Source organism: Mustela erminea, chromosome 1 (genome assembly GCF_009829155.1).
Source record: "Mustela erminea isolate mMusErm1 chromosome 1, mMusErm1.Pri, whole genome shotgun sequence".
NCBI classification, from domain to species: domain Eukaryota; kingdom Metazoa; phylum Chordata; class Mammalia; order Carnivora; family Mustelidae; genus Mustela; species Mustela erminea.
This window is the reverse complement of record NC_045614.1, coordinates 10,064,930-10,085,202: the sequence shown is the minus strand read 5'-3', so window position 1 is coordinate 10,085,202 and position 20,273 is coordinate 10,064,930. Positions and strand designations below refer to the sequence as shown.

At 59.4% G+C, this 20,273-nt stretch overlaps 1 protein-coding gene across 7 annotated transcripts in view; it reads left to right on the top strand.

Moving 5' to 3' along the window:
• The window catches only part of ADGRL1 (adhesion G protein-coupled receptor L1), a 41,153-nt gene that overhangs the window by 3,985 nt on the left and 16,895 nt on the right, over positions 1–20,273 (top strand). For 5 of the 7 annotated variants that reach the window (XM_032313452.1, XM_032313461.1, XM_032313423.1 and 2 more), the window contains exons 2-4: positions 11,426–11,590; positions 14,859–15,072; positions 18,519–18,628. In XM_032313452.1, coding sequence (XP_032169343.1) covers positions 11,521–11,590; positions 14,859–15,072; positions 18,519–18,628 — 394 coding nt within the window. In that variant the 5' untranslated portion in view covers positions 11,426–11,520. Of the gene's footprint in view, positions 1–11,425; positions 11,591–14,858; positions 15,073–18,518; positions 18,629–20,273 lie in introns of those variants that run through there. The other 2 variants (XM_032313458.1, XM_032313455.1) reach the window with 1 other exon arrangement.

Genomic DNA, 20,273 nt, shown 5'->3' with positions numbered 1-20,273 from the left:
TGCCTTCCAGTAACCTTTAACCCATGCAGCCCCCCACTTACCTCCTGACTTTTCCTAGGATGGATGGCTTTTCTCACACTATAATTTCTTGATTTATTTTGGCTGCTTATTTATCATTTGTCTCCCCAGCCAGAGTCCAAGTGCTCAGGGAGTTTGTTACTCGGTTTGCTTTTGGATCCAAGATGCGTAGACTCATACCTGGCCCACAGTAGGTGTTCAAGCAGTCTTCACTGAGTGTGTGGGAGGGGGTCTGTCGAAGGACTGGAGACTCCCAGGTGAGTCCTCTGGCTGTGCATGGCAAGGACTCCCTGTCCACCCTGCCCCTCTGGGGGGACTGAGAGCTGCCACTGGGCGTCTGACCAGGCCAGCTCTGCACCTGTCTGCTGTGCCCACCTGTGAGTACTCTCTCTGAGGTGGCCTCGTGGGTGCCCTGTGGGTGCAGGTACCTGTATGGCCCACCTGCCCCGGAGCTGTGTGTGAGCTGCTGTGTGTGCATAGCCGTGTGTGCGCTGTGGGGTTTAGAGCCTGGGGTGGGACACTGGAGGCACCCTCTGCTCATGCAGGGGATGGGAAACCCAGGGTCAAGGCCTGAGCAGCCCCTCCTCCTGGGGCACTGTCTCAGCCTCGCTTGTGGGGCGAGACCCTCATGCTTCAGCCTGCGTGGGCCCTGGCGAAGCAGTGGAGCTGAAGCTCTCTGCTTTCCCACCTCGAACTCCCAAACTGGGGGAAGATGAAAATTTCAGTAAATAGACACCGAGACTAAAAATAGCCCTGCCCCCCAAAGTTAAGAATAGCCAGGGCCCCTCCCCCAGACACTCAAAATGCCCTGGAAGTCGGGAGGGGGCAAGCCAGGAAGCTGAGCGGGTGCCTGTGTCCGGCCGCCGGAGGGGAGGTGTGGGCAGCCCGGGGCCGAGGGCCGGCTCTCTGGGCTGGGCTCTCGCAGACATGGCAGTCTGGTATTGGGCCGGCTGTTCTTTGTGATGACTGTCCCGGGCATCTGGGACTTCGGGCAGCGTTCGTGGTCGGTGCCCTCTAAATACTAGTAGCATCCCTCGTGCCCACCCCCCCAGCTGAGACACCTAAATGAGTCCGAGACATTGGCAAACAGACTGGGGTAGAGAACAAAATGGTCCTTCGCTGAGGAAGACCGTCACTCAGGACAGGGGTCGGCAGACTTTCTCTGTGAAGAGCCGGATGGTCACTCCCGGAGTTGGGAAGCCGGCCTAGCTGCCCTCATGCGTATCCCCCTCTGCCTCTTCACAACCTTCCCGATGTGGCAAGAGCTCTCTTAGGCTCCTGGCTGTGCAAAAACAGTCAGTCACTGGGCCCCAGGTGGACGCTTCTGCCCCAGAGCGCCCCCCAGGTGCCCTTGTGGTGGAAGTTGGGGCACCTCTGGGTGCACCCTCCTCAGCAGAAGAGCAGCCCTGTTGGGCCACGCTTGTGCACTTAGGGACATGGCAAGTCTGGTACAGTCTGTCCCTATCACCTCCCTGCCCTCACTACTTCTCACTCCCCCATACTCACTCCCCCAGTCACCCTGGGGGTGACTCAGCCCCAGGACCATTGCATGGGCTGTGCCTGCTGACAGGAACTCTTTTCTCTTCCTTGACCGCCTGTATGGCTCCTTCCTTACCTTTGTGGGGCTTTGCTGAAGTGTCTGGTCATTCCAGATCACCCTATTTTAAATTGTACACACACACACACCAGAGCCCCTGTTCCTCCACAAAACTAGTACATCATAGAATCGGCTTTATTAGTGCCGTTTGTGTCGGACTCATCCGCGGATGTCTGTCCACATCCTAGGTCAGTGTCTGGTACCATGGTGCTCTAGAAAGGATATGTGGGGTCACCATCGATTACTTCCAAGCCTTGTAGCCACCCCGGGGGAGAGACAATTCAGAGGAAGAACACAGCCCAAAGTGGGCAGAGTTGGGATTTGAACGTAGGACCCTGGGACTCTTCCCTCTTGCCCTGCTGGACATCACCTCCACCTCCCTCTGGTCTCTCTATCCGCCACCCTGCCCCTTCACTGCCAGCATCTGGAGGCCCGGAGACTCCTGCCACCTCCCACCCTCTGCCTTGGGCCATGGCTCCTACCACTTCTTTCAGCTGTGCTCTGTCATGCTCGAAGTGCAAGGCTCGAGGATGGGCAGTGAACAATACGCAGTGCAAATGTACCATAGGCCTCCATAGTGCCAGCTTCCTGTGGTGAGGAGCTTAGTGGAGGCACTTGGCCAGGCTGTAAGTCAGGGGGGCTTCCTGGGGGAGGGGGCCTCCCAGCTGCAGCCTGGAGGGGAAAGGAGGGATAAAGTGGAGTGGGGAGAGAGTATGTGAGGAGAGGCCTGCCTGAGTTCAGAAAGAAAGTGGTGGCTCAAAGGGGAAAAGGTAAGAGGTTTTATGGGCAGCCATGTAGAAAGGAGGCTGGAGGCTGGTCATGGGGGCAGAAGGATTGAGTTTGTGCCATGAGGTGTGTCCATGGGGCTGGGAAAGCCTATGGAGGAGTCAAGGCCCACCAGACAGGATGGGAATATTCAGCATGAGTTTTCTGGCTCCTGAGTGGGAGAGAACCCCAGAGGGAAGAAGGGGGGCCAAGGGAAGAGGAGGCCTCTGGGAGCTGTCAAAGTGAAGGCTCTGGAAAGGGCCTTGAGACATTAGAGATGGGCTGGTGTGGGGGTTCTGAGGACAGGAGAGTTGACATGGTTTGCTGGGTGATTGGTAGGAGGGTGAAGAAAGGAAGCATGGGCTACATGGCAGGATTCTGGCTTTGATGGCTGAATGGACAGGAAGAAAAAAGGGGTGAGGGTGGGGTTCACCCACTGCTCTCAGCAGCCCCCCACCTCCTCCCAGTCTAATCTCCTTTGGCAGCAGAAAGAGTCTTTGAACTGATTTAGGCTACGCCCCTCCTCTGCTCAGAAGAGCCCCTCCTTGGCTCCCACCTCACTTGGAGAAAAAGCCTGTGTCCTACCCTCGACTCACAAGGCCCTGCTAGCTCTGTCCTTTAATCGCCCCTTGCCCTCACCTCTTCCCACTCACCCCCTTGCTCACTGGGCTACAGCCGTGTTCCAGCAGATCCTACCTCGGGGCCTTTGCACGTGCTGTTCCTGCTGCCTGGGAGGTTTTCCCCGCCAGGTACCTAGATGGCTCACCGCCTTGACACTTCTGTTAAAATGTTTCCCTCTGGGAGAGGTGTTCCCTGAGTACCCTATTTACATTTGTACCCACAGATAGGCCCCCACAACCCCCCTCCCCTTCAGGCGTATTTTCTTCTAAAACGCTTGTGACCCAGTGGGAACTATGTAACTATGCACTGAATAGATGACCTGTTCTCTGGGTCTGTTTTGTCTCTGTTCATTAAACAAATTAATAAGTGCTTGTTCTTGCCCAGGACTGGACACGCAAGAGAGAGCCATACTGACCTGTGATGGAACTTTCCCTGAGAGGTCCCCAGCTGGTGGGAAAGATAGACGTTCAACAGCACAGCCCAAATCCAGTTAGGGGGGCAAATGTGGAGGCTTAGTGTGTCATGAGTGTGGGCATAGGAAAGACCAGCCAACACAGGCAGTCCTGGGGGCAGAACCTTTTGAAGGAGGAGAGGGGGCAGAGACAGGCATCCTGGCACTGTGTTTATGGGAGAGGGAGAAGTGTGTTGGGTTGGGGGCACCTTAGGAAGCTAGCGTAGAGACGGGATTGACCAGGTGGCCAGAGACCAGAGCCTGAGATGCCATGCTAGGGCATCTGAGACAATAGGGAGCCATGGAGGTGGTAGGCGGGAAGGGACAGGGTTGGGTTTTCATTTTACAAAGATCACTTGGGCTGGATGGAGAGCACATGGGGTGGGAGAGGCAGATGGATGGGGGAGACCAGGGAGGAGGCCTCAGCGGAAAGCGGCTGCTTCGAATGGCTCCCACCCCACTGTGGTCCAGTGCCACTGGGCAGCCGGAGTGACCTTTTAAAGCGGACAAATCAGACAAGCCCCACCCTGTGGCACTGACATGTGGTGAGGGGAAGATAGCGGATAGTAAAATCACGGCTGGCACGCCGGTGATGGGCGCCGTGCAGAAAAAAGCCAGGATAGGATGGAGGAGTGCTAGGAGCAGCAGGGCCTCGCTGAGCAGGCGGTGCCTTGGGGAGGCAAGGGAGAAGCGGTGTGGGGATCTGGGGAGGAGGGAACCACCTGTGCAAAGGCCCTGAGATGGGACCATCAGGTGCCTGATGGCTTCCTCTAGGAACCGGGGCTGAGTGAGTGAGCAAGGAGGAGAGTGGGAGGAGCTGAGGGCGGGAATGGGGCAGAGCGTACCTGGCCGAATGGGCCCCAGGAGGACATGGGCTTTTGCTCTGAGGGAGGTGGGAGTCGCAGAAGGTTCCCAGCAGAGGAGGGCTGTGCCCTGACCCGGATGCTCACTGGCGCCCTCTGGCTGCTCTGGGACGATCAGGCTGTGGGCAGCAAGGGCTGGGGACCTGAGGGGGCGGCGGGTCTGACCAGGGGGCAGGTGATGGTGCTGGACCAGGGAGGGAGTGGGAGGTGAGCAGATTCCGCAGGAGGGGCTGCAGGAGCTGCCGGGGTTTGATATGAGGGTGAGAAGGAGAGAGGGGTCCAGAGGGGGCACTTGGGAGGACTGGGCTGCCCGCTGCAGGAGGTGGGGCTGGAGTGGAAGGTCTGGGGAGGACTCTGTGGTCTCTGAGCCCGCAGGGCCCTTCGCAGAGGAGGGCTGCGCGCAGGGCACTGCCCAGGCTCTCGTTCCACCTCTGTGAGGTTTGTATGTTCGTCCCTGAGGCGAGGCGGCGAAACAGACTTGAGAACGGCCAAGAGCTAAGCCCGAGGCCACAAAGCAGATTCAGACTTGGGAGGCCCTTTCCCCAGGACCTGCTGCATCTTTTTTTTTTTTTTTTTAACTTTTTTTAAAGATTTTATTTATTTATTTGACAGAGACAGAGGGAGAGAGAGCACACAAGCAGGGTAGTGGCAGGCAGAGGGAGAGGGAGAACTGAGCAGAGAACCCGACATGGGGCTCCATCCCAGGACCCTGGGATCGTGACCTGAGCTGAAAGCAGTCGCTTAACCTACTGAGCTACCCAGGTGCCCTGGCCAGCTGCTTCCTTACTCTGCCATTTCCTGAGGGCTTCCTGGAGGAGGCAGGCTTGTGGCACTGGTCTCTCAGGCTGCTAGTTTTGGGGCCAGAAGCAGGAGACTTGTGTGGTGGGGCTCCGCTGTGAGGGGCCCAGAGCCCCCTCTGCTGGTGCCCGCCCCCCCAGGCATTCAGACTCCCACCCACTCGAGCAGAGGGTTGCCATGGCAACTGCACTCTAGGGCAGACTGGAGGCGCCCTCTCTCCTCCAGCAGCTGGTTCTCCTCCTGTCACCTACCCCGGCCCCATTTAAGGGCACCTGAGGACAGAGCCTGGGCCATGTTACCCGCCCCCGGGACCCGTGCTATATGCCCCCTTAACTTGACACTGACATGGGGCTCAGGAGCAAACAGAGGCGGGTGTGGGTGGACTGTCCACATGACCTGGGGGTTGGACATGCCTGAGCTCTAGTCCCCCTCCATGGGGAGGCAGTAAGCCTGGTTTTCCAGGCATTCAGTTAGGGTCACCCAAGTCTACTGAGGCTTGAGGTGGGAACACACGCAGGTGCCGGTTCATCTGGCCCTGTGGGGGCAGTGGCGCTGGGTGTGCCCAGCTCCAGCGCTGCTGTCACACACGCAGCGGTGGGGTTGACTGGAGGAGGGGACTCTCCGGGCCACCAGGGGCTCCCCAGCCCAACCTGCGGGGCCAGGCTGCCTGGGTTCAAAGTCCCCTCATCACTTTGGTGCCCCTGGGTCCTCATATTCCTCCTCCGTTAGATGTAGGTGTGTGCTTCTCCCCCATCCCTGTGCCCCCTCCCCAGCCCCACGTACCAAGTTCCTCTGGGTTAAATGAACTATGTGTTTGCAGTGCTTGTGATGGGCACCAAGGTGTCAGCCACTGCCCCTGGCGCCACGGGAGCTTCCAGGACTGGAGCTCCAGCAGGCCTCCCAGTGCCATAGTCTGTGTGGGGCTCCCAAGGTTTGCAGCTCCGCCCTGTCCCCATCTCTGCCTCCCAGCCCACCGTTTGTCCTGAACCCCCATGTGAGTTTGCTAGGGCTGCTGTGAGAAAGTACCCCAGACTGGACGGCTTTAACAACAGAAACTCACTGTCCTAGTTCCGGAGGCCAGAATTCCAAGGTCAGAGTGTGGGTGGGGCTGGTTCCTTCTGGAGGCTCTGGAGGGGTCTGCCCCATGCCTGTCGCGTAGCTTCTGGGGGTTCGCTGGCAATCCTTGGCTTGTGGCTGCATTGCCCGACCTCTGCCTCCATCCTCCGTAGCGCCTTCCCTGTGTGTTGTCTGTGTCTAAATATCTCCTTTTTATAAAGACACCACTCATACTGGACTAGGGGTCACCTTAATGGCCTCATTTTAACTTGATTACCTTTTTAAAGACCAAATAAGGTCCCATTCTGAGGTGCTGGACTCTGACATATCTTTGGGGGGAGGGGCAGTTCAATCCATAACACCCTCTCCCGAGGTCTCGGGAATGGGCAGGCTCAGGCCTCCCAGGGTATGACTGCCACCTGCCCACATCAGACTTTGCCCCCCCACTTAGGTGCCCACTTAGGTGGGCACCAGGGGGCAGGCCTGGAGGAGAGAGGAGGGGACAGAGGTCCTGCCTGGCTCCTCGTACTCCAGCCCCAAGATGGGGCCAGGTTCTGGGGGCGCCTGGGGCTTTCTGCGGGGAGCTGGTCTGGGGACGGGCCTTCAGGGAGCAGTGGGTAGCCTGAGGGGAACACTCTCTGTACCCCTGAAATGATGGCGCCTGGGCTGTGTGGGTCAGACTTGGCCCGGAGGTCACAAACACCTGTCTCCAGCTGCTCCCAGCACTGTCACCTTACGTTCATTCAGTAAAGATTTGTCTGAAGATGCCTATGTATCTGGGTGCCCGGAGATGGGCTTGGGATCGTCCATTTTTCTGGGGGCCTGGGGGTGCAAAGGAAATCCCCAAGGGGACAAGTCGAGTCACAAGGCAGTGACGTGATCAGTGGTGATGGTAGTGACAGCTGCTGCGGGGGACACTTTGCCGTCACTACATGTCAGCCACAGCCCTGCGTGTCACATGAGTGAGTTCATCTTGTCATGCAGCTGCCCTGTGCGGTACCCCCATTTTACCAAGAGGAGGTTCCGGGATCGGTGGGGGGCTGGACAGGCAGGCACTGACCACAGCGGAGGCTGAAACAGTCTGGAGGCAGCGCCCCCCCGCATCTCTGAGGAGGGCACATCTGAGCTGAGATCTAAGGGCCACAGAGACAGGGACATAGGCTGGGATTCTGCGTGGCCTCACAGATGGGGGAGCTGGAGCCATGGCAGGGCCGTAGATGGGACGGAGTGTCGAGAGGTCTTTAAAAGCATGCCCCCCTCCCCCCCAGGAAACAGCTCAGGGTCCTCAAACAATGAATGGCTGAACAAGATGCCAGCAATCCTCGTGGGGGAATATTACTTGGCCCTGAAGAGGGATGGTGTGCCGCCCTAGGTGACGGTGCGGATGGGCCTTGAGTGAAGGAAGCCAGCCGTGGAGGGGTAAGCACTGGCAGACTCCATGCAGATGAGGTCCCTAGGGAGACCGGTTGTTGCCAGGGGTGGGGGCACGGGAACAGGAGGGGCTGCTCCTGAGGCCAGAGTCCTGTCTGGGGCGATAACAGAGTTTCGGAAATAGACCGTCATTGGGGCAGCCCAGCACAGAGAAGGCAGTTAGTGCCACTGGATAAAACACATAAGAACGGTTAAAATGACACATTTTATGTTATGTATCTATTATACCATGATTTTTTAAAGGCCTCTCTGGCTGCCAGTGGGGAGCCCAGAGCACAGGAGCAAGAAGGGCGGGGTGCTGCCAGGGGGAGGTCAGGGCTGTCGAGATGGCAGCTGCTGGGGACAGACAGACACCGGCGCGACCCGGAGGTGCAGACCCAGGACTTACTCCCAAACTGGACGTCGGGGAGAGGGAGAGAGGAGCCACGAACTTTAACTCCTGGGGCTGCAGCCCAAGGACCTGGGGGGATGCTGGGCCCGTGGACTAACCTGGGTGGGGACTTTGTTTTAGTCTGGTCAGGCCGAAGGTGATTTGGAGACCTGAGGGAGGTGTAGACGGTGGACAGTGAGGAGGGAAGCGGGGCTGGCCCTGCAGTGTGGCAGTCATCACAGGATAGACGATGTCTACAGCCAGGAGGCCAGTTAGACCGCTGCGAAGGAGTGCGGGTGGCGAAGAGGCCTGGGGACTCCACCTGAGGTCGCAGTGTCCTGGGTCCGGGCGCAGCCCGGAGGACGGAGAAGAACCACTGCCCTCAGACTCATGCTGCCTGGGCTGCCCTCAGACTCATGCTGCCTGGGCTGCCCTCAGACTCATGCTGCCTGGGCCCTGACTCGTACCACGCTGCGGACAGCACCCTCGGATGGGTTCCAGGCTGGCCTGTCACTTGTGCAGACTGCTGTCCTAACCAGAACCCTGCTGGTTTGAGGCACAGAGGGAACTGAGGTTGGGCAGCAGGGGAAGGACCAGCTCAAGTTCACACCACTTGTGAATGGCAGAATTGGATCCAGACCCCTGTGGCTTGGCTGCCCCCAGAGCCTGGCATCCGGCAGCCTTGCCAGCATTAACCAGCCTCTAACTAGTTGGAGAGCCCTGGGGAGAGCCGGGGGGGGTGGTGTGTCTGTTCGTGGAGGGTCAGCACCCCTCCTGAGCCTGACTGTGGGTGGGAGCTGAGGTGGGGAAGGGGCAATGAGGAAGCCCCAGCCCCCCACAACATAGGACTGTGAAATAATATAAAAGGAGCCGGAGTCCAGAGTGCCGCAGGCTATGCCTGGTCCGGGTTGTGGGGTGAGGCAGGAGGAGGGGGTGCTTCCTGAAGGCTGGGGGTGGGAGGGCGCAGGCATGCTGGCCACACTGTCCCTTGCCATACAGCAAGCAGAGTCTGAGGCCTGGGAGGGGGTGTCCTGCGCGGGAGCGTGCTCCTCCCACTTCTGTTTCTTGAGAACCTGTCCAAGTCCCTCCCTCCAGGAGCTTATAGTAGGGAAGGTTGACCCCAAACCTGCTGATATCCTAAAGGTAACTTCAGGTGTGGCTGAAAGCTGTAACTCAGGATGGTAGGTGGGAACAGCAGGGACATTTGGGGAGGTCAGGGTAGGTTGCTCTGTTGGCGTGGCCTTGGAGTTGAGTGCTGACCAGTGGGAAGCCATAGCAGGTGTACGAGGATCCTGGGAGAACATTCCAGCCAGAGAGAGCAGCCCAGGAAAGCCTGGGGTCGGGGGGCGGCGAGGAGAGGGGGAGGAAGCTAGAGCCTCCTAGGAACTGGAGGAGGCCGGCCGGTTACAGAGCAGGGTGGTGTCAGGTCACCGGTGGCCTTGTGGCCCTGGTAAGGAATGCAGACCCCAGGGGAGCGCCGAGGGGAAGGTTAACACTCGGATCTGCGTCATTCAGTGACCCCCCCCCCCAAGCTGAGTGGAGGGCAGGCGTGGAGGGAGGGAGGCCGAGACAAGCAGGGTGAGGCAGGGTGGTGGTTCGGTCCGAGATGGGGGCATGGGGGCCACAAGTGGGCAGGTTGGCGAGGTGCTCTGGAGGCAAAGCCATCAGGACTTGCTGGTGGAGCTTACGAAGGGGAGAGGTGGGGAAGGGTGAGGAATCGGGATGGATTACAAGGTTTGGGGTCTGAGATTCAACGAATACATTGCTGTGTGCCAGGCCTATTCTAGAAGCTGAGGCTAGCTGTGAGCAAAGCAGTCCCGTGATTCCTGTCTGCCAGGGTCCGTCCCATGCAAAAAACAAATAGTTACTTTTTAAAAAATATTTTATTTATTTGAGAGAGAGCGTGATGGAGAGAGAGAGGTAGCGAAGGCATGCGCAGCGGGGAGGGAGAGGGAGAAGCCAACTCCGTGCTGAGCTGGGAGCCCATCGGGGGCTTGATCCCAGACGCTGGGATCATGACCTGAACTGAGTGAGCCACCCAGGTGCCGCTGTATAGTTATATTTCAGCAAAGGTGTAAAGGAGCCCAGGGGCATCAGCTTTATGGGTGACTGTTGGGCAGAAGATACATACGGAGAAACTGGCAAGTGCAAAGGCCTTGGGGCAGGGGTCGGTGTGGTCAAGGAATAGCAGGAGGCAGTAGTGGCCTGAGCAGAAACGGGATCAGGGAGCTGATGGTGCTGGTGGAGAGGCTTTCATCTGGTAGGGAAAAACAGTGACTGGGACTCTGCTGAGAGATTCCAAACAGAAAATAAGAGCTGTGGGAGGTATTTATTGGTCGATGGCATTAAAACTGTGGGACAAACTGGGGTGGCAGCTAGAGAAGACAGAGCCACATGGTTGTTCACACACTGGAGGGCTGGTTAAAACATGGGTGCTGGCCCTCCCCAGAGAATGTTTGTAGAAGTTCATGGCCAGGCTGGTGCCACTGGGCCAGGGCCACCATGAGAACCACTGTGCAGATAAAGCAAAGAGCTGAGGGCAGAGATCTGGGTTTGCAACTCTGAGCAGGGAGACCAGAAGGGAGAAGGGAGGAGCGGCCAAGAATGGAGGAAATGGGTCAGAACGGAGCCCTGTGCCCGCGGAGCGGCAGGGCCCAGGGACAGGCAGATGTGTGGGAGGACTGCAGGGGAGGGCACACAACGCCAGCCCCCACTCCGGCCCCCTAGGGGGACCGCACACCCCTCCCTTACCCGCGCCTGCCTGTCTCCAGCTTACCTCGAGAGTCCCCCAAAGGGGAAAGAGGGGACTCAGTTGTCCCTGGTCCCTGATCTGTGGCGCCAGCCAGCTGGATTCTAATTAGCTACCAGAGCTGGAGAGACAGGAAGCAAGGGCTGGGGGCGGGCGTCGGGGAGGTTGCCATTCAAGGCCAGGATGCCTGGGCACCCCCACCCCAGCACCCCCGCAGTGCTGGGTGAGGAAGCCAGGTCAGGGAGACAAGTGGGCAGGGTTGGGATTTGGGGATGGAGAAGAAGCTTCCAGAAGGCCTTTATCTCCCATGCTAGAGGGTCTGAGGCCTGCCTGGGTGCGGGTGGGCCCTTCACAGCCATGACATCCTGGTGAGCTGGACCTGCTCTGGGGGAGGGGATTTCGGGGTGGGGGGGATGCTGTGAGACCACAGGAGGAGCTTCCAGGAGGTCCTCTTTGGTCCAGTGCGCCCAGTGGGTGGGTCGGTCTGCCGGCCGGGGGTGGGAGTTAGTGTAAGACAGAGGGCCTGGAGGGGTGCAGCTTTAGCCCCCACAGCTGGCTTGGGGGAAGTACCTTGAGTGGCCTCTGTCAGGGACCATGGGGTGGCAGCCCTCAGCCGCCAGCAGGAGGAGAGGGGACCGGCCCAAACACCCCTCCTCCTGGGCCTGCTGGGAGCCTGCCCCGCCTTACTCTCCCTGTTCTCCCCCAGGCTGGTGGGCCAGGCCGTGGTGCCCACCTGCTGATGTGGGGCAAGGCCCCCGGCACAGGACACTGAGCACCCTGAACACGCCCCCGGCTGCCGCCATGGCCCGTCTGGCTGCAGTGCTCTGGAGCCTCTGCATCACCGGCGTCCTTGTCACTTCGGCCACCCAAGGTAGGTGCCGCTGGGGCTGGGCGGGAGCCTTGCGCAAACGGCAGCTGGGAGGCCAGAGAGAATGCTGAAACACCTCCCATCCACTTGGGGAAGAACCACGGTCCCCGGCTCGCCCCAGACCGCAGCCGAACCGAGCCGGAAGAAGACTTGGTCATCGCACTTCCCAGCACCACTGAGGGGTCCCTGGACTGGCCCCTTAACCCCAACACCTGGGGCAGCAGGCCCCCTCCTGCCAGGGGTCCTGGAGCCTGGGATGCAGGGCTGTGGCCTCCTGGGACCAGGACTTGCCTTCCCGGTGAGCCGAGACTCCTCTGTCTTATGTGCGTGTCTCTCTCTGTGATTACATCTCTGAGGCTCTCACTGGGAAGAAGGCTTAATTAACGCATGCCTGCCGACGTTTATTTAAAAACAACTAATTACCCGGCTCGGCCCTATGCCGGCCCCAGGATCCTGCACATGCAACAATTAGTGCCCCCAGCTTGCCCGCCCACCGCCACCAATTACTCAATTACGGTCCCCGTGGCAGGCCCAGGCAGGGGCCAGGGCAGGGCAAAAGGAGAGGCGGGAAGAAGGGGCCTGCTGGCCTTGCCCCTAACCTTGGGCATGCCCCCAGCCGGCACCCCCCAGCTCTGTCTCAAGAGCACACTGTTGGTGGACTCTGCTCTCCAGTGTCCCTTCATGTAGCCCGATGCTCCCAAAAGCCACGAAGGCAGAGGGGGCATTGTTCAGCCAGGCACCAGTCCCTTGGCACTACTCTGGCCATCTTGGCACCCTCTGCTCTCCCAGTGCCCACGTTATCTGCCCGTCCAGGTCCTGCCCCACCGCCCTAGCTGGGCCGGGAGGGGCCACTTCCACCCCCAGACCCATCTGAGCCAACCCTCCACCCCCAGCCTCCCTCCCAGGCCCGGGAAGGACTAAAATTAGCTGTGGAAGCAGATGGTGCTAGAGGAACACATGTAATACTTTCCCCCTAGTGAGACTCAACTCACCCCAGAAAACCCCGGGGACCTGGCTGGCATCCCCCTGGGGCCCCCTACCTGATGGTGGAGGGAGCAGATCTCCGAAAGGGGTCTGCTTGGCACTGCTGCCCAGGGCAGCGCTCCTTCTCTGTACCCATGAGCCACAGTCCACGCCTCAGAGCCTGTAAGTCCCCCTGCATGTCCCCACTCACCGCTGCACCCTGCGAGGCCTGGCTGGGAACCAGTGCCTGGAAAGGTGGCTGATCTGGTGGGTGTGGCCCATGCGGAGCCCACTCTGTCCTGTAGAGACCGGCTGCCTCAATAAGTATTTTTTTTTAAGATGTTATTTATTTATTTGAGAAAGAGAACACGAGTGGGAGGGGAGAGAATCTCAAGCAGACTCCCCGTTGAAAGTGGAGCCCAATGCGGGACTCGACTCCAGGACCCTGAGATCATGACCAGAGCCCAAGGCAGACACTTAGCTGCCCGAGCCACCCAGGCGCCCCTCGATGATCTTAACGATAGTCGTACTTCGCGCCCGCCACCTCATTGCCTCCTTCAGGCCTTTGTCCAAGTGTAACTGGTCAGGGGCACTCACACCTGCTGCAGCCGCCCCAGTGCTGAGGAGGGAGCAGCGGCTCCGAAGGGAGGGACGGGGGCCGCAGAGGCGGTCGGTTTAAACCCCGCCCTCTGGGGCCTGAGCCGGTGCTGTTGGTCCTCACAGGGCATGGGATGGGGACGGACGTGGGACTGTGCAGCCGCCCTGGGCTTGTTCTTCCATTGTCACGCTAACCCTCGCCACGCAGGGCACCATGCTCTTGCTTTCTTCGGGAACATTCTGTAGCACACGGACTCCTCAAGGCCTAGCCCTGGGCTGTCAGTGCTGATCTCACAGACTGGGAACAGAGGCCGAGGAGGCTGTCCAAATTGAGTGCTCGTCAGAATCGTGGGGGCGGGCACATAGGTCCGTCCGAGGGGCCTGGTTTCTCCCTGGAGATGCTGACTCAGCAAGCCTGGGGCAGGGAGCCAGGAGCTGCATTCCCAACCAGCCGCCGTGTGCCGCCGGTCCCGCTGGCACACATCCCCCCCCACCCAACCCCCAGCCACACTGAGACGCTCTGGCCCCTCGGATGTGCCTGGCCAAGGAGTGGCAAGGCCAGGCGCCGTGGGTTCTTTCAGAATAGGAGAGCCTTTCCTCCCAAGCCATCTCTCCCGCTTGCATGGGGTGACGTGAAGTTAGAGAGGCACCCAAGACCACCCTCACTTCTGACACCAGTTGTAAGTTCGGGAGTCCTTTAGACCACCCTCGGATTGGATGATTCCCTAGAAGCACTCCCAGAATTCCTCAACACTGTTATACTCGTGGTGAACAGTTATAGATAAAATCAGCTGAGGGACGAGGTACATGGGCCAGGGTCCAGGAGGGTCCCCTACCCTGACTTCCCGCGGGTCCCTGCTGGTGGAGCTGTGGGCAGCGCCTCCTCCCCCACGATGCTGTGTGACAACATGCGCAGTGTACTGCCAACCTGGGACATGCTCCTGGGCCCCGGGGTTCAGAGTCTTCACTGGGGCTCAGTCATGTAGACCTGGGTGACCACCCACAGGACCAACCTCAGTCCCCAGCCCTTCCAGGGGTCAGCTGATACCCAAAAGCTCCTACGCAGGTTGTCAGTGTGCTCCTTTGCTAGGGCCACTGTAACAAAGGACCGCAGGCTGGGTGACTTGGACAACAGAATTGAATGCCCTACAGTTCTAGGGGCTGGGAGTTCCAGATCAAGTCGTCAGCAGGGTTGGCTCCCTCTGAGGGCCGAGAGGGAAGTTGCTGTTCCAGGCTTGCAGCTGCCCCTCGTCTCCCTCTTTCTCCACACCATCTTCCTTTGTGTGTGTCTCTGTGTCCAAATTTCCCCTTCTTATAAGGACACTGGTCATATTGGATTAGGCCCTACCTTAACGGCCTCATTTTAACTTGATCACCCGTTTCAAATTTGGTCCCACTCTGAGATATGAGGGATTGGAACTTCAGCATATGAATTTGAGGTGGGGAGGACACAGTTCAACCCATCACAGGTGTGTAGACCATCTGGCCTGGCCCAACGCCCCCAGGCAGACAGATGCTTGGCAGGCAGGACACCCCCAGTGCTCAGAGGCACCTCCGAGCCAAGGGCAAAGACCTTACCGCACAGGTGGGCACACCGAGAAGCCCATCTTATAGATGAAAGACCTGAGGTCCGTGCAGCCTGCGTCCTGGATAGAGCCAAGCTGGGGGGGTGGGGTGCGCATCTCCTTAGTGGGGTCTTCCCTCCCCATAGGCCTGAGCCGGGCCGGGCTCCCATTTGGACTGATGCGCCGGGAGCTGGCGTGCGAAGGCTACCCCATCGAGCTGCGGTGCCCAGGCAGCGACGTCATCATGGTGGAGAACGCCAACTACGGGCGCACAGATGACAAGATCTGCGACGCGGACCCTTTCCAGATGGAGAATGTGCAGTGCTACCTGCCCGATGCCTTCAAGATCATGTCACAGAGGTGAGGCACCCCAGCCCACCGGGCTCCTGGGGACCCTGGATAAATGCCTGTCCTCCACATGCCCCCTGGCCCGGGCACCCTGTTCCCCCTCCCTCTTCCTTCTATGAGTCCAGCCCGTTTCCTGAGCACCTGCTAGGTGCCAGGTCCTGTGCAAACAGCCAGGGAGACCCAGCCCCCTTTCCCTGGCAGCCTGCACCCACTAGGTACCTCCAGAAGCTCGTTCCAGGATTCGTGGGGGAGGAAGTGGAGGTCTCGGCAGTGTAGAAGCAATAGCGTGACAGGGTGGAGGTGTCATGGGAGCTGAGGGAGAGCCCAGAGGTCACGCAGGCTGCCCAGAGGAAGTGACAGTCTCAACACACACAATTGCATGTGAGCATCGGAGACAAAGTGAGCGCCTGAGTGTGTGAGGCTGTGTGTGAGTGTGGGGGGAATGCCAGGCAGAGGCATCTCACGTGCAAAGCTGCAGAAGGCTTCCTCACACCCACTGCCGGCGCCGCAGAGCTGGTCGGCTCTTCCCTCACCATACACGCCCCCCCGCCCCCCCCCCCCCGATTTAACCGCCCCTTCTGCCGTGGGCTTCCCCTGGGCTTCCCCTGGGGTCGCCGTACTACCTTCTGCCTCGTCTTGCCTGCCACGGGCTGTTCTCACCACAGCAGCCAGGGGGTGCCTGTGAACACCTGAGCGGGGGGCACCCCCCTTACTCAGAGCAGAAGCCTTTCCCCTGAGGCCCACAAGGCCCTTCCCTGGGCCCTGTGCTCTGCTCCTGGTGCTCCCTGTCTCCATGCTCCCCCTCACTCGCTTGGCTCCAGCCACCCTGCCAGCTCCTTAGGTGCATCTCCCCTATGGGCCTCCTCTGGGTCTTTGCATCGGCTGTTCCTCCTGCCTGGAATGCTGTTCCTGACACCTGCAGGGCTCGTCCCTTTCCTTCCCCATGGATTTTCTTACCTGACTATCCTCTCAGTGAGGCCTGTCTCTGAAATCACAGCCCCCGCCCCCCCCCCAACTTCCTGGCCCCTTCCCTGCTTTATCTTCTAGCCCTGACACCAACCTTAGTTCTGGGGAATATTTTGCATCTTTATCATGTTTGTCTTTCCTCACTGGGCTGTCAGCCCCATGGGGACAGTGTGCTGTGTCTGTCACTGCTGTGTCCCCAGCCAGATACATAGCAGGCACTCACTGCATTTTTTGCTAAACGCCTGACAGAGGGCAAGGTTCCCTCCAGGGCCCAGAGCATGGAACAGAAGAAGGAAAGGAGGGCTGGAGCCAGCTCTGCAGCTCCTCGAATGTTGGCAGAGGATTCTAGAATAAGTCACCGGGCAAGGTCACAGAGAGTATCCAGAGAGTTTTGGGTAGGGGACAGGTGTGGTCACGTGGCTCAGACCAGTGGGCCAGGCTGGAGCCACCTCATTCCCTGCCCCCCACCTTTGCTCCCTCAAACGCACACCTGTCCAGCAGGCCTCCCTCTCCTCCCCTTTCCCTGACTCCCCCGCATGAGCTGCCCTCATCCAGCTTCCCGGCCTTTGCTTAGGCTGTGCCCTGTCCTCCTCGGGAATCCCTCTCCTCCTACCTCCTGCCTCCAGCTTTCTCCTTGGCCACCTCATCCCTTCAGCACCGGCCTCAGGGCTGCGGGGTCTCCATGGTCCCCCCATCGTCCCCCCAGCTGCTGTCAGCTGGCCCAGTTCTGGCTTTCATGGGTTCTCGGTTCCAAAAGGGGGAGCGCTGAACCGTGTAGTTCCAGAGGCCCAGGGACTGAGAGGCCGCCACTCTGCCATCTTAATGCGTGGAGGTGAGGCTCTTTGTATTAGTTCAGGTACAGCCCTGCTGCTCTGATGAGACACCCGGAACAGGCAGAGTGGCTGGCCTAAACCACATCACAGGGGAGAAGATCCTCAGCCCTTGCTTCCCTCTGTCTCGGAGGCTCCCGCACCTCTACGGGCCACCTTGGGCTCATCCCCGTCCCCCACCGGAACTCAGTCCCGAGTACTGCCAGCTGCAGGGGAGGCTGGGACGCGTGGCATCCAGCCGTTCTCTGTTCTGGATATTGAGGTGAAATTCACCTAACATGTCCACCGCTTCAAAGCGAGCAGTTCAGCGGTGGCTAGTACATTCGCAGTGTGGCGCACCCACCACCTCCCTTTGGTTTCAGAGCATCTCCCCAACAGGAAACGCCATTCCCGGGAGCCATGACTGCCACGCTCCCCTCCCCCAACCCCTGGCAGCCACTGATCCGCTTTCTGTCGCTGCACACTGACCCATCCCAGACATTACATCTGAGGATCGCAGAACGCGGCCTTCGGAGCCTGACTCCTTTGGCTTCACGGTGTCTTCGGGTTTGTCCACGTCGTGGCACACCCAAGCCTTCTTTTTAATGGTCAGATCATATTCCGCTGTGTGGATGGACCACGCTGTGCTTAGCCATCCTCTGCCAGCTGACACCTGGGCTGTTCCTACCTCTGACAGTTGTGTAGATGATGTCGCTGAGAGCACTGACATATAAGCAGTGGTTTGAGCTGCTGCTTCCCCCTTCCTTGGGGAACAAAGCTGCTGGGTCACAGGCAACTCACGGCTTAACCTTCAGAGGTCAGGGCTCAGGTTTTAAGGGCGTTGAGGTGGGTGGGTAGGACCAAACCCTCATGCATTAATGTCCTGCCCCGCCGAGACCTGGCCTGCGGTAGGGCCCAGAGACCTGGTCAGGGCTCAGGTTTTAAGGGCGTTGAGGTGGGTGGGTAGGACCAAACCCTCATGAATTAATGTCCTGCCCCGCCGAGACCTGGCCTGCGGTAGGGCCCAGAGACCTCGAATGGAGAGACAGACAGCACAGGAGAAACATCTTTCTGTTCATACATTGGCTTCCCTTTGTACATTAGTTAGGCTCCCAGAAGTTGGTGGGGACTCCAAGTCCCCAGGGGGCACCGAGAGTGGCTTGTGCATGAGGTGAAGAGACGGCCATTGTCCTAACCGCAGGTCCTCAAGTCAGTGCCGCCCAGAGTGCGAGACCCATGTAAGGCGTGGCCCGAGGGAGACACGGGCAGGCACTGTGAGCCCCTCATCAACAGCGTGTTGGCAGAGACGCCGCCTCGTACACGTGGCTTCACGTCTCACTCTTCCGTGAACAGGGAGGGGCTTTCCAGCCCATTTGGGAAGAAAGCCAAGGACGGAATGGCATCCGTGACACGCGGCTGGGATGTGAGGACGGGGAGCTGGGGAAGCAGTTTACGGGGCAGGGGCGCCCTGAGCTTGCTGCCCTATGGGGCCAAGAGCAGAAGCCTGGCTCTTGGGAAAGGGACAGCAGGCAGGACACAGAAGATGATGTCCCCACAGGTCCCGGGCCTTGGTTGCCACCATTCCGTCTCCACTTGGGGGTGCCCATTCCTCTCCTGACCCTGCATGCACCCCCCCACCCTGCCCCGCCAGTCTTTTCCTAGCTCCTCATCTCTTCTCTGCAGGTGTAACAACCGCACCCAGTGCGTGGTGGTTGCCGGCTCTGACGCCTTTCCTGACCCCTGTCCTGGGACCTACAAGTACCTGGAGGTGCAGTACGACTGTGTCCCCTACAGTGAGTCATCTTGTTCCTCATGCGGACACGGGCCCTTCCCCCTCCCAGAAGCAAGTGAGGAGGAGACACCTTGACCTTACACACACACACACACACACACACACACACACACAGCCAAGTTAGGACAGGCACAGCCGGGGCAGCAGAGCCTGCTCCCTCCCTCACACAGTCTCCTCCCAGACCCCTGCCCCCAGTCAGTCCCTGCTCCACCCCCACCCTCCCAGGCTCTGTCCCTGTCCACAGGACACGTTCTCCCACTCTTGTTATCCTGGCCTACTAACCTTGCCCCTTCATAGGTAGAAGGGCTCATTTACACCCTTCAAGTCACACCCCAGAGCTTGCTTGGTGCATCTCCCCGTCTCCTGGTTCCCTGGACCTGGACCAGCTGCCCTCCAACCTCTCTACCTCCCTTCCCTTTCTGACCACCCCTTACACAGCCACTCTTCCCTCTCACTCACTTCCCTTCTTTCCTCAGCTCCCTGTCCTTTCTCTTATCCCCGTCACCTCTCACGTACTCCCAGTCCTGCTACTTCCCAGTCCCGGAAGCGGGACTCCAAACCCACAGAGAGGCAGAGCGCCCTTGGAGGCCTGGCGGCAGATCTGGTGTGGAGGGCCAGGGGCATCTTCCACAGATACCTATCTCCTGGTTAGTGTGCCCATTACCATGATAGCACTTCCTGTCTGCAAGGGAAGTGCTGCCATGTTGGACTGGGGTGGTCCCCAGGAAACCTGAGGAGGGTGATCTGGAGAGCCAGGGGCCTGGCTTTCTTGCATCTAGTCAAAGGGAACCAACAAAGACAGGGTCTCTCCTCCTCAGCATTCTGCTCTTAACATGGCCCTTCTTTCCTGCCCTCACTGCCCCTTCCCTTCTCCCCATCATCCATTTCCCTCCTCTCCCTGCCAGCTTCATGTAGCCAACTTGGAGGCAGGGCCTCCGGGCAGATGGGGGAGGAGGCAGGGCCACCAGAGTGAGGGGGGCAGGGGCAGGGGAGCAGGAGGCCCTGTGACTCTCCCTCCTCTGCCCTCCCACCCCAGCCTCCCCCCTCAACCTTTGATTTCTCCTCGCAGGTGATGACCTACGTGCCAGGGGAAACAGGATCACTTATGTGCTTCCATAACCTTCTTTTACTCCTCACCCTTTCCTTTCAGCAACTCAGGCCTCTAGCCGCCATCTGAGGGGGACGCCCATCTGATCCTTGAAGCCTCCCCACAGCACTGGGGACACTCTCCACCCACCCCCATGGCCGGGGCAGCACGGACGGGAGGCGGGAGACTGGGAGCATTGCACAGCAGGGAACTCAGGCTGGATTTGAGGCTTGGCCTGTCCCTTAGATTTTCTGAGTCTGAAACTTGAGCAAATGACTTGAACTTCTCTGACCTGCTGCAGAAGGAGGCGAGAGGCCAGGAGAACACGCGTGTGAGGTGCCTGGCCCAGGGCTGGCCACGGAGCCCACTCCCTGTGGCCGAGTGCTGGATGCAAACTCTCCCCAGGGCAGAGGCTTTGTCCTCACCCCCCAGCGCCCAGACCCGAGCCTGGTTCAGGATGTGCTCAGTAATGGTACAGGTGCCTGCCCAAGCCAGCTTAGCTCGTGTCTTCATCTGTGATGCTGGGAGAGGGTCCCTTCTGGGGGATACTGCCAGGAGC